The sequence below is a fragment of the Opisthocomus hoazin genome, chromosome Z, assembly GCF_030867145.1.
Source record: "Opisthocomus hoazin isolate bOpiHoa1 chromosome Z, bOpiHoa1.hap1, whole genome shotgun sequence".
Classification (NCBI taxonomy): domain Eukaryota; kingdom Metazoa; phylum Chordata; class Aves; order Opisthocomiformes; family Opisthocomidae; genus Opisthocomus; species Opisthocomus hoazin.
The window spans coordinates 62,208,821-62,223,240 of NC_134454.1; the positions used below are offsets into that span (position 1 = coordinate 62,208,821).

Below are 14,420 nucleotides of genomic sequence, written 5' to 3' on the forward strand. Positions count from 1 at the left end.
AAGCGCAGAAGTGAGAAAAGCTTGTGGGTCAAAATAAAGAGTTTACTTGGTGAAGGAAAAAAAACACCAAACAACCAACAAAAACCCACAACCAAAAAAAAATCCTGCAAATGACAGAAAGGGAGTCACACATTAACTCACCAGCAAAAGACTGATGTCAGCAAGTCTCCAAGCAACAGACGCCTTCAAACCCCCTGCTCAGCCCACCCAGTTTTATTCTTGAGCATGATGTTAAACAGCATGCAGTATCTTTGGTCAGTTGGGCTCAGCTGTCCTGACAGTGTTCCCTCCCAGACCCTACTCCCAGCCTATTCATGGCAGGGAGTGCACAGCAAGAAACAGAAGGCCTTGACACTGTGTAAGCACTGTTCAGCAACAGCCAAAACACTAGTGTGTTATCAACACTGTTTAAGTCACAAATATAAAACACAGGCCATACAGGCTGCTATGCAGAAAATAAACTCCATCTCAGCCAGACCCAGTACAGCTGACTGTAAACCCATTACAAATTACATACTCACCTTGCAGTCCTTAAAGGGAGTGGTCTTGGACTGATTTCTGCTAAAGTACTCATCAATGCGTGCCTGAAACTTCTTGGCAATGAGAGCACCATCTTCCCAGCTACATTCTGAATAAGGCAGACCTTGCCATTTGCAATAGTAGTCTGGATAGCCAGCTGCTGATTTCTGATTTGAATGAGCTGGAGAAATACACCAGAGATATCCAATTAGCACTTTACTTCCGTATCTTATGAAAACACCCATTTTATGTAGTAAGACAACGGAAGCTAGCCTCATAGCATAGACAGTATGACAACTTTTCTCTTTACTCAAAGTTTTGTTCTGGATTAACAAATTAGTTGTATTCATATTCTAAATTTCTTAACTACAAATGCAACATATAAGCAGTGAACATTCAAAATTCACTGTTTTCTGTCAGTAAATTTGTAACATACCAATTATTCTTTCCACTATCTGATATTGTTTATGTAGATCATCTGTAAGCTCCTGCTGGCAGTTGTAATATTCCACGTCTTCTGGAGAAGCATTTTTCAGCCTGTAATGGAAATTAATTTACAACACTTATTATACTGTATAGTCACAAAACTAAGAAAATTTGGCAACTGTAAAGCTCTGAATGTAAGCATCACAGGAATGCTGCTTAGAGAACTTCTTTGAAGGGACAACTTAGAAATTCCTACTATAAAATTATTGCACCTGGCCTAGGTGCCTCATCATTAATGACAGAGAATGCTTATCATGAGACACAACTATTACAGCCACAGGTGGTACTAGACATGCAGCTCATTCAGAATACCTATTCTCAACAATGTGTACTTTACAGCATATTTTCATGGAACAGTATTCAGAGGGGCTCACCCTATAAGAATCCATCTTATGGTTAAGTTGCTAAAAATCCCAGCAGTATTCATTGATTATATTAAGCATCCTAATAAAACTCAACACCAAAATATCACAGAATATCACAGAATAGTAGGGGTTGGAAGGGACCTCTGTGGGTCATCTAGTCCAACCCCCCTGCCGAAGCAGGGTCACCTACAGCAGGCTGCACAGGACCTTGTCCAGGCGGGTCTTGAATATCTCCAGAGAAGGAGACTCCACAACCTCCCTGGGCAGCCTGTTCCAGTGCTCCGTCACCCTCAGAGGGAAGAAGTTCTTCCTCATGTTCAGACGGAACTTCCTGTGCCTCAGTTTGTGCCCATGTGACTTTATAATGTGACTTTAAAATGTGACTTTAAAATGTATGGATTTCTTCAGGTTTTTGTTCTCAGGCTTGAACCTCAGGCTTGAAACAAAATTCTTCAAAGTAATCTGAAATCACTAATGCACCAAGAAAACATTAATCTCTGCACTGATTCCTCAACAAGTCTGATCAAAGTGCAACGACAAAATTAGTAAAAGGTATTATTTATTTTCAAATGCTACCCATCTTGTTAAAACTCCACATATAACACACACACACACACACACACTAAAATCAGGGTCAGAAGATTATCTTACAGGAACACGTTAAGGATGCTTCAACTTCTGAAGTTTTTGTCTTCCTGTTGCATAGACACTTGAAATCATGCCCTCAAAAAGAGGTAACACGTCTCAGAAACACAACAGAACACCTACACTGTTAAAAAAAAAGTATCATGGAAGTCTACACAAAAATATTCACCATCGTTTTGTTTCCTGATCCTTTTTCTTATAGTTGTCCAGTTTCTTCATTCCTTTAACATTTTGTTGCTTCAGTGTTTCCTCAGTTTCCCAAGTGTTATGGATGTGTGACCAACCTTTCCATTTAATAAGATACTGTATTTCTCCTGGCTCCTTTGACTTTTCAAACCCAGCATTTGGGTCACCATCTGCCTCAACTGCATAGATGGTGGTTGCAGCACCCGTGGCTGAGAAAGAAACCACATCGTAAGCCTTAATTAAGAGTGCATTGTCATAAGTTAACCAGTAAGAAATGCACTGCAGAAAGCAACTAGTGATACTTTTAGATGAGCATATACTTGACTAGTATCTACAGTTCTCATGTCATTACTCTTATCTGAACAATTATGACGCAGATATGTTAACGCATGCACAAGTAGTCAAAAGAGAATCAAAAAAGCAACCAAAAGTTCTACACCTAACATAAAGTATCTTGTCTTTTCTCATGAGAATATTGTTTGCGTTCCTAGTGTTTAAAGTCATCACCAGGGAACGCTCCACTAACGCTGCTTGTCATCTTCTCTGTTATATTACTCTCATCTCCCAGTATAAGCAAGACATCTGACATCAAGCTCAGTCAGCCTTGAGACATCAATAACCTACTATTATATATTATATATCTGTTTCTTCCTAAACATGTTTTACTACTTTTTCTGCCTTTGTTATCTTACCTGGGAAAATTTTTAATTAAGTACAGTCTGTACCACAGCTGAAGCATACTAGCAGCAGGAAACAGGCTCATTTCTGTGAGGACAGCCAGGTAAGGAAATGAGCCCAGCAAGCTGCAGGGGCCAGATAAAGCAACAGAGAGTGGCAACAGCAAAAGACAGCACAAGCAGCAACATCATCTGGGCAGGAAGAATATAAGAAGCTTAGTTCTAAAGGCTTTGACCACAGCAGTTAATACTTTGCATTGGAGCAGGACATGCTAGAATTTGGGACAGCATGGAAGAAGAAAGTTGAGAGGAAGAAGACTGTAGGTTCTGAGATGGGTCAGAAACTTTCGAGATTGGGTATAACTAATGGAGAAAGGTAGCTCTGAAGTGCAAGGGGCCCAGGGTTTGGGGTTTTTTTTTGTGTTTGTTTTAATAATTAGAATGATAATTTGCAGACTCAAACACATAAGCAGAACCGCTAGATACTGCATTACATTATTGATGGAAATATGACATGCGTACCACTATTCACAAAATACTTCTAAGAGTTCACATGCAATTGCACCACTGAAGTTTTAGATGCATTGTGTAGCTGATCCACACATTGCACTGTACTGAGACAATTTGTACAGCAATAACTGAAATCATAACCTTAGTGGTTCAGCCTTGCCAAGACCATCTTTCAGGATTCAGGTTACTAGCCAGCTCTGCTATCTAGTCTACTTTCTTGACTCCATGGTACATAATTTATATTGATGAAGTATCACTAAACTGTACAAACAGTGGCGTAACAATATGGTATTCATTTATGTGATATGGAACTATCTTCCGCTTAATTTTTATTTTCTACTTAGGTATGCAATTCTTCTACATTTTACTTTGCAATACTTGGTAGGGACTTTATGAAGGAACATCCTTATGAATATGAAAGACAAAACAAGATGACTTTTTGGTAACTTTGCAATTATTGCTGTTTATAAACCTCACAAGTGACCTACAGCTGAGAACATTTGCTGAAGTTGCACCACAATGCACTCCAGGATCTTAAAAACATTCACCAAAAAAAAAAAAAATACCTCCTTTTCGGCCAACTCTGCTATCCATGAACTTCTCTATAGTTTCAAATTCATCTTCTTCAGTTTGTGGGACATCTTCTCCACAAACTTCTAGCAAATCATCAGAATCTGTCTTGGTTTCTTCAGCTTCTTTGTAACTAATGTTGACTGTTGCCTGGCGACGAGCTCCTCTCTTATCATAATCATCATCATCATCCTCTTCATCCTCCTCATCCTCTGATGAATCAAGCTGCCTCTTTTTCAGTCCTGCACTCTTTTTCCCACTTTTTGGCTTAATTCTTAAAGACAATAAGGTATGACACAACAATAATGTTTTAACAGGGACAACTACAATCTTCTGTTTTACCTTCTGAATACACATATTTCATGAATGCTCAGTTAACTCCACTTGCAGTTACAGCAGGCAGGAAAAGGTATTCACTAGAAAGCACATCTTATGTATGACATCTTATGTAGCTTTACAAAAACTTTTTTTTTCCCGTAAGCATTGATGTTTTCATTCACATGTATAGTAGCAGTAAAAACTCAGTTGCTTATTAGAAATAGTACTAGAGTATCCAAATGCATCACTTCCTACCTGCTTGGCGGTTTCCGGCTTCTGACCTTGTTTTTTGGCTCATAGTCAGATTCACTCTCTTCACAACTGCTTTTCTCCTGATCTTCCTCTGATTCAGAATCGGAAGCAGTTCCCGATACAGATCCTGATCCCGACATTTGCCAGTCTTCACTACAAATTTGAAAGACAAAAAAGAGTAACTTACATTGGGTATTTTTTGGTTTTTGGTTGTGTTTTTTTTTTTTTAAATCCAGTATACATCCACAGGATATCTGCTGTAATTTCAACATTCTTCACAGAAATAAAAATCTTTCAACAGTTATTTCAGCTGATGAGACAGAAAATTGTCATTAATGAAACACAGGTATGAAAAAATGCTCAATGGCTTCAAAGGGAGTTGGACTAAGTTTTCTGTTATCAAGAGGTAGATTTAGAATCCAAAATAAACCAAAAGTCTGGATTTGTACATAAATTTCAGCATGAAGAAATGAGTTAAAATGACATTAAGAAACCAAAGCAAGTCTAACCGGAAAGATATATATTTAGCAGAACTTACACATGCTCAAATCATAAAGCCCTGTCATGTTGTATTTCTGTCGAGTCCCGTATTTGCTAATGCCTATGATCCCTGCGGCCCATGTGAAGAATCAGGAGCTTTGAAATAGCAGTCAAAAACTAGAGGCAGATTTGGGAAACACCCTGAAAAACTTTAATTGCAGCAACTGGTGAGTGGTACTGGCTCCTTAAAGCTCCCACTAAACTCCCAAATCAGTAATTCACAACCAAGCAAGATACTACAAGTGAGACACGTGTGACTGCACAGCAGGATCTCCTTGTTCCTGAGATCATCTGCTTTGCAACAGGAAAGATGTACCCATTGATGAACAATAAATATCCTGCTTCGAACTCTGACTTTATACAGACAAATTTAACAGCTTCATGAAAAAGAAGGGGGGAAAAAAAAGTCTAGTATACATTATTGAAATGTTGCTAAATCTTTATACTAACATCAGGGTTAGGTCTACTTGACCAAGGTGTTAGAGCAGTAGTAACGTTCATCAAAGATGTACTATTACCAAGAAATCGCTTCCTTAAATATCCAGTCAGGAACCCTAGGAATCAGTATTTTGCTCCCTCTCTTCTTCTCTCTTTCCCGTCTTCCAGGACATTGGGTCCTGGAGAAAATTACATTCTCATTGTTCCAGTCATCCAAGACAAATACATTTATGTGTCTGTTGTACAGGTGGCACACAGCCAACAGCACCGAATGTCTTATTAAAATACTTTTCCTGAAAACAGTAAATTAAAAATATAGTAAAATAAATCCATCACCTGTATTTATTTGGAAATATAAAAAACAAATATAAAGCACCATCCTCTTAGGCTTGATCATGTACCAAGTTATATATTAAGAAATCCCTGATCTGCATGTCAGATAACAACAGCAGACATATTTGTTCAGAAAAGCCATAGGACAAAAACTCCAGCACTGGATATATGAAGTGATTTGGTTACAGGTTCCTAACCTTAAATATCATTCGCGTAATGGAGTATGCTATTAGATGCAATCAAATTCTTAACTAATGAAAGCCTGTTAGTAACACCTTATTGCTAGGAAAATACTATTTTGCATAGGTAGCACTTTTTTAACTTGCGCCATGCCCTGCCCCACCCTCCCGCCCCCTCCCTTTCTTTTTTTTTCAACTACCATTTCTTTAAGATATTATACTGGCAACCCTGAACACTAAAGTGATTAATGAATTCGGAGAAGAGGAATGATAGAACAGTTCAATTTCTACACATCATTCATAAAAAACACAGGGCACTGCCTCTCACTGCCACAATAACAACTTATAATTCTTTTCACAAACGTTTTGATATATCATTGAAAAAGAGCTTCTTTTCAGTTTAAATTTTTTGTTACTCAATAAAGATAAATACTGTCAGAACTATAACAACTATGTCCAAGGGAAAAAAACAAATACAGCAAAAAGAATTTGGCATTAACTAAGGGATTCTAACTTAAATTTGTTGTTAGAAAACCTACTTACATAGTTTTCCATTTCTACAAGAGTATTTACAGAGAGCCTTCACTCAAAAATAAACTGCAGCAAAGTATTTTTAAAGTAAAATCACTGATGAATGTTTTTGAACACTACCAAAGACTCTTTTGCTCAGAAATTAATATGATACAGGTGTTCCTTTGAGAGTTTCTTTTAAATATTCCAAAATGTTTATCAAAATTGGAAATGTAAGATCTAGATGAATTAAAAAGGGAACTTGAGCATTTCAAGTGTGGAGGAATGAAGCATGATTTATGAGCATACGTCACTGATAAAAAAATTATGTGATGTTACTCATGAAAATATCTTACTCTTTATATTTTTTCTTCTTGGTTTCACTGGATGAGTCATCTGCAGAATCTTCACTACTTGATGAGTCCTGCAGGTAAAGGAAAAAGATAAAAATTCATTATCACGAAAAGAATTAAGTACTTTCAACACTAAAAAGATAAATCGGCTCCCACTTTCAAACTGGAGGCTTATTATTCATGTTTTACCCTCTTCATCCCCGGTAGTGTAGCTGTTAACGCTGAATGAGATAAGGGCTGCTATTGTTTTTGTAGTTATCCATCTATGAATACATTGTGCCAGCACAGCTCTAGAGAACATCACAAAAAAAAGGTCTTAAAAAATAACCACTGCACCTAGATAAAAACAGTCATGGTTTAAGCTGCCCCAGGTTAATCAAGATGATGATTCTATCAAAATCCTAATAAAATCTCCTGCCCTTAGGAGCTTTCTCACCTTCCCTATCTTTCACATTTCAAGAAAGTTCAAGAAAGTTTTGAGAATAGCATATTTCTTCTTTCTCTATGATCAAAGAAAAAACAAGAACCGTCTTAAAATTAGATTTTCCTAAAACCAATCTCATCAGCATTAAGTTTAGATTTAGATTAAGTTTTATTTATCCCGAAAAATATCTCTCGGAATAGATACAACAGCTGCAAGTTAGGGTTTTAATGATAGCCGACTAAGTTGTGTGTCTGAGTTTTAATGATGAGAAGCTAAACCAGACAAAACCAGAAGTCCAACCAAATGAGTGTGACTACACTACACAGTTTTTTTAACGAAGAACAAAAAGTCTGCTTTATAAATAAACAAATTCTATTTCATAGTCACTAGTGTCCTTAAAAGATGTTCCTACTGCATGAAGTTAACATTTCTTTAACCTATGATTTAGGTTTTAAAACACCTAGGATACAGGTGTCATTCCCAAAATACAAGAACACTTTTGTAGAAACTGTTACAAAACTTGCACCAATGTAGCTTTCTACTCCATGGGGAACTGACAGAAGCCACAGCAGCTACCTTTACACACAAACAAACTGGAAAAAAATCTTATAGCATTTTTAATTGTGTTTACAAAATTCCAGAAGCCAAAAATACACTATAAGTACGGCATGGTTTGAAAGTTATGATACATCACAGAGTATCTGCCTAAAAACACCACATAACCGAGGCTGCTATAATTTTGGCACAAGTCACTTGAAAACAAGTAGCTAGAGATAGTAGATAGAGTTCCTTATAAAAATGTCAGTTATAGTAGATAGTAGATACAGTTCCTTATAAAAATGTCAGTTATATGGATGTTACTTTTATAGCCTAAAATCAGACTTCTACACATACTTAGAGAATGTAACTTGGCTCTACGTAATTTTATTCTAACATATGAGACAATGAGACAGGAATGTTTACACTTTAAAAATCTAAATGATGTTATTCACCTCTTCTGAACCACTGTCTGATGAGGCTGCTTTTTGTTGTTGCTGTTGCTTCTTGAGCACTGCTGATCTTTGCACAGCAAGTATACTTGGACTAGACTTCCAAAACTGAACAGGAATGGAGATGCAAGAGTCAGTTAAACATACTGAAAGTCTCCCGTTTACCACAAATTTACTTTTCTTGAGTAGCATCACTACTAAGACTGATCTTAATTTTATCAAATAAAAAAATTCACTATAAAATACTGCATGCACTAATAATGTCAGATGTCTTTTTAAAGTAGTAAGACTTCTGCAGAACAGAATGTTATATAATAATTGCCAGGACAACTTCTACAGCACATTTAACAATAGTTGCATAGGTATTATTAAGATAAAACATTTATAAAGTAAACTATTAAACTGACCCAGAAATTTCCTTTCAGACCACTTAGCTGATATGGTTTTGTTTCATACAGTAATACTGAAGTTCATGAACAAAAATATAACAGAGAATCCTTAACAGTCTTCAATTCTTGCTGTAATTAGTATATGACTACCTTTCATAAATATGGTCTACCACCCCAATTAAGTCCATATAACACAGGACAGTGCAGGTAATTTTGGCCCACTGGATTTAAGAGATTTCTAAACACCATTTTTTCTTGAATTTAGCTGACTTAAAGGCAACTGTATGTGAGCTTGAAATTTTTATACACTCATTTATTGATACAAGGAAACTAAGCATTAGAGAAACAATGTAAAAAATAGAATTTGAGAAATAACAAGATTAAATGTGCCTTTGCCATCCAAAGTTCCAGTAAATTAGTACATGCTTCTGCATGATGAAATTTAGGTAAGCATTTCACTCAAAATACTTAGATTCATAAAATCATAGAATCATTAAGGTTAGAAGAGACCTCTAAGATCATTAAGTCGAACCATCAACCCAAAACCACCATGCCTGCTAAACCATGTCACAAAGTGCCACATCTACACGTTTTTTGAACACCTCCAGGGATGATGACTCCACCACTTCCCTGGCCAGCCTGTTCCAGCACTTCACAGCTCTTTCAGTAAAGAAATTTTTCCTAATATCTAATCTAAACCTCCCCAGACACAACTTGAGACCATTGCCTCTCATCCTACTGCTAGTTACCTGGGACAAGAGACCAACGCCTGCTTCACTACACCCTCCTTTCAGGTAGCTGTAGAGAACAGTAAGATCTCCCCTCAGCCTCCTCTTCTCCAGACTAAACAGCCCCAGCCCCCTCAGCCGCTCCTCATAAGACTTGCTCTCCAGACCCTTCACCAGCCTCGTTGCTCTTCTCTGGACATGCTCCAGCAACTCCATGTCCTTCTTGTAGAGACGGGGCCAAAACTGAACACAGTATTCGAGGTGCGGCCCCACCAGTGCCAAGTACAGGGGCACAATCACTTCCTTACTCCTGCTGGCCACACTATTCCTGATACATGCCACTTACAAACATGAGAATTTTAAAAGCGTCGATTTAAAAGCATCAGTTCCATGAGAAAATTTAGCCCAATGTTTAAGACAGCTGAGCACCAGTATTCACTAATCCAATCAAGTCCAAACCTGACTAAAAATATTCATTACTTCTTGTTATTTTTTTAAATGAAAAAAAATCCTCTTGAAACTAACCGCACAGAATGCACTTTTTCGTATTTTTTTCCCCCACAAAGGGCTCATTTATATGTTTTCTTTACCTCAGATCCATCAACTTTTGGCAGTTTAGCTTGAATTTGTTTCTTCTCTCTAGATGTGTCAGAGTCTGATTCTGACTGAGTGCCTGACTCTGAACCGGAGTCAGAGTCACTGCTGCCTGACTGGCTGCTGCTTCCATCACTACTGCTTCCAGAGCTTGAACCAGATCCAGAACCTGATGCTGACCCGGAATCGTCATCTGATCGGCTGCAATGACAAGTTAGTGGGATATTACACAATTGCCAAGGCAACAGGATTAAAAGAAAAAAAAAATTGCCTTAGCTTCACCTATAAATCAATTGTTAAGCTAGACCAGACAAATGGGTGACACACAAATGGATTCAGCTGATTAAGTAAACTGAGATGAATAAAGTTAAAAATAAACAAGAAATAAGAATTCTGAGTGTAATTAGATACTCTTTGTGAAGCCCAAAAAAAACCAAGATAAATTAAAAACATCCAAATTAATACGAAGGAGTCAAGCAAGGGACATAAAAGTGGTAGAAATGTTGCTTACCCACACAAACTTTCCACCCTCCAAAATGCTTTTTTAGCTCCATCAAACCTCATAACACCCATATACACACAGAAACCTCTTAACACTTGCATTTACTTTACAAAGACCTGTCCAACTAAAATATAAAGGATTGTTTTCAATCTTTATAGATCAGCAGTACTACTTAAAAAAAAATTTAGAAGCATACATCTCTCAAAAAAAAAATGCAGACAACTCCGAATTTCTCACTGATTGTATGACTATGTACCAAGGCGCTTTCCCCGGCATATATAGTTGAGCTGCCACATTTTTCCACCTGTATATTCATTTTACACCAGATCTAACACGCTTAAAAGGCACAATAATTAAAGCTAGATATTAATTTCATTACCATTCAAAAACTTAGAAACATTTGGTTTTCTACAACACCTTCACAAAGTAGCTTAGTTAAAACTGGAATAAGATTTCTCATTAGGTTAATATTACCATATTTCAAAGATATCATGAGAAAAAATAGTGGAATCACACCACCACAGAGCAAAAAAATTTTAAATTGTGTACACATTGACTGCAAGCACTTAAAAAACAGTGTAAACATGAAGCCAGAACTGAAAATGATAAAACCAAAAGCTGGTATCAAAACCTAGCTAATCTCTGCCAGCACAATTCATCTGGCTGACAGTCAGTGGGGAAGGCAGATCGACCATCCTCTGCCCTAGAACATACTTGACAACATTTTAAAACCAGAGAACAAAGCAAAATCGCACCTCTTTCTGCTTTTGCTAACACCAAAAAAACTGTGCCAGTAAAGAAATGAAGCTATTCATAAACAGACTTCTGTAGACTGCACCTCAATCAGCCATCTGCAACTGTCAAACTGATCATGGTGAAGCTTCCTTGTTCTGAACGGGAAGATAAGGAGAAACACTCTGTTTCTTTGCACTTGCAGAGAGGAAAACTGGGAAGCAACAAGACTGCTCCCAAATTTCCTATTTCTGTCATCAAAGGCTTACTTCAGGCATGGTGCTCTAACACTAACCTCACTTGCTAAATAAAGCATGGCACCCACTACAGAAATATGACTGGAGTCTAAACTGTTCATCAGAAATTAGTGGCAATCCATGACGATTTTCCCAAAGAGATTTCAATTGTAATAATGTTCTTGCACATGAATGTTACCTTACTATTAATGCTGGGTAAATCACACCATTATAACACAACAGCACTTCTCAGCATAGCAAAGTGCCGTAAGTAAATGTCAGGGGGGTTGTGGAAGTCAGCACTAAGTATAAATAAAGAGAAATAGAAGAAAATTCAGCATGGAGAAACATTGAGACACAAAAAGATACCAGCCAGACAAGTCTCAGTGAAAAAAAACTATCAAAACCTTGGAGGAGGGGAAGGGAATCAAACACTTCCACGCAGGACAAAGCTTGCTCAGAGAGTGCAATAATAATGTGGATTACCAAATCTAAAAAAGATGCAAAACACTGAGCCATAAGGATAGTAATTAAGTTGGCTTTCCATACAGCAATAAAATATTTCATACACACTAATACAATGCTAACCATAGGTTCAATTGCACATAAAGCCAGAGGCAATCTAAACAAAGTACCTCTTCTAAGGTAGTATGGGGAAACTGACACTGGAATAAGCCATGTTGGTCAAACAACTTGCCAACATTATGAGAAAAATGTAAACTAGCTACAGGAGAGAATGGTGGAGAGACCAAAGGTTATTAAAAAAAGAAAGAAAGAAAAAAATTCCAGTTTACTTAGAAAATTAAGCAAAAATCACACCAGTTAGATTCACAGTTGATGGCAAATTTTAAGCCATTTGATACCCTTCAACACAGGAATTAAGTGATATGCTCACAAAGAAAGGGACTGAGGGAAAAAAAAAATGCTAGTTGCTCTAGAGTTGGATGCAATAAACCCCAGCTAATTCCAAATCTTTACAAAGAATCAACTAGCTATCATCTAAGGTCTCCGTAAAGTAATACCAACCTGTCAACAGATGTGGATCATACAGTATTCAGTATTTAGACAAAATACATAGACTCCTTATCTTGCCAACTAGTTCTCAACAAAGTTGGGAGTCTGGGAATGAATTCCCATTAGGCTTATGAGCAGGACCAGGAAAGTAAGTGCTGTTTCATAAGCCCTTTTTCTCACAATAAAATTGGCCTGATTTGGACAAGAGCAGACTAACACAACCCAACCACATACCATGTAACAGTAACATCTGACAAGAGTAAAAAAATCTTAAAGTCAATATACAACCATTTTACTTAAATGCAAGACTACAAAACAAACCTGCAGGTAGAAGTACCATAAATCAAAGGACCTTCCTCTGAGAAATTTAAAGGATTTGAACTAACAGTAACAGTGATGGGGAACCTGAGGCAAAACACATACCATACAGGAAGACCTACAGGTTCTCACTTTTCAGCATAAAAAATATTTTCAAAATTGAAGAGAAAATTGGTATTTTTCTTTTTATCAGTTAAGTCACTGCAGTCAAAGGTCCAAAAGAGAACATGTTTAGGCAAGGATCAAAATATCACACACTGCTTGCTGTAGGCTGTGTCCTTGCTTTTCCTGTACTTAAAACAAAAAATGCTTGGTGCATTCCTAATGAAAAATCATCTTTCACAACGTGTAACACTAATATACCATTACTTCAAACTATGATACTGATTTTTTATTTTTATTTTTTAAATAAAAACTTGGTATAGCTAATTCCAAGTGATTTTACTCTAACAGTGGTGTCATCAAGAGAAGGCTGAAGAACAAGGAACATAGCTCAGACATTCCCATCAAAGTCACTGCCTCTGCTCTCACAGAAATTTTTTCTTAAACTGGGGGGAGGAGAGGGGCAGAAGAACCAAAAAAAAAAAAAAAACGGAAAACTCATTCCCTAACCAAACTATCTGGAAATGCCAGCAACTAAAAGAAAAACTTTTTGTATCAACACCACAAAAAATCTTCTATTGCCTAACAGTACTAGCTACCTATTCAAACAGAAACTGAATAGAAATTTTCAGCCTAAGACTTATTTCTTCATTATCTCTAAAGGTAAGTATCTACAAGGCAAAGAAAGAATAACCTTGGTTACTAACTGGTTTTTCCTTGGTTTTATTATCTCCAATGGCAACAGTTTTAGACCAGCATCAGACCAGACTACCAACTTGCCAGAGTACCAATCAACTTCTGATATAAAGGAGCATCTTAATTGTTTTTTAAATAATACTTGTAAGAAAGCAGCAGCAGTAAAATAAAAACCATAGACCTACCTAACTTTTTCTAAAAATCAAGATCACGAAAGCCACCAAAATACGCAAAGACTTGCTTGAACAAAAGAAGAAGTGTTATGTAAGGAGGAGAAAAAAGAACTACCTTTCCCCTCACAAAAAATTGAAAAGTAACATGTTTCTGTGGCATTTTCTAGTCATGTCTCTTAAGCAGTGTCCATAATGACAAAATGGGGTACTGAAAATGAAGTCATACTGAAAAAACAGTGTAGCAGTACTTTTCAGTTTCAACTTCTATTCAGCATAGATGCTAGCATTTTGCTACACCATATCAATTCAACATCCCGAGACCAGTATTTTCTAGCACTTTGTCTCTGCAGATGTAAAGTCACTGGAACATTATCTGTACCTGGCTTTTTATTTTTGTTTCACATGTAGTGCTGACCTTGACAAAATTTAACAATAAGTCATTGCTTCTCATTATCACATAAGCAGGACTCAAGAGTCACCCTGTCTCAAGACTTTAACTATCTCTGAACGCTAGCCTCCCTTGTGAGAAAGACAACCCTTGCTTCTTCTAAGTGATGTGAGGAATGCCAGGATTTAACTGAAGGCTTTACTATTCTCTAAGGAACCAATCTTTTGGCTGCAGTATTTGCCCTAAGGTGTTCA

At 37.0% G+C, this 14,420-nt stretch overlaps 1 protein-coding gene across 6 annotated transcripts in view; it reads right to left on the minus strand.

Annotated features, from left to right (window-relative positions):
* CHD1 (chromodomain helicase DNA binding protein 1) overlaps positions 1-14,420 on the minus strand; it is a 55,593-nt gene that overhangs the window by 26,488 nt on the left and 14,685 nt on the right. For 4 of the 6 annotated variants that reach the window (XM_075410784.1, XM_075410782.1, XM_075410783.1 and 1 more), the window contains exons 3-10: positions 10,002-10,206; positions 8,298-8,402; positions 6,885-6,952; positions 4,532-4,681; positions 3,955-4,232; positions 2,185-2,410; positions 956-1,056; positions 522-700 (exon numbers count right to left, since the gene is read on the minus strand). In XM_075410784.1, coding sequence (XP_075266899.1) covers positions 522-700; positions 956-1,056; positions 2,185-2,410; positions 3,955-4,232; positions 4,532-4,681; positions 6,885-6,952; positions 8,298-8,402; positions 10,002-10,206 — 1,312 coding nt within the window. Of the gene's footprint in view, positions 1-521; positions 701-955; positions 1,057-2,184; positions 2,411-3,954; positions 4,233-4,531; positions 4,682-5,586; positions 5,740-6,884; positions 6,953-8,297; positions 8,403-10,001; positions 10,207-14,420 lie in introns of those variants that run through there. The other 2 variants (XM_075410786.1, XM_075410785.1) reach the window with 2 other exon arrangements.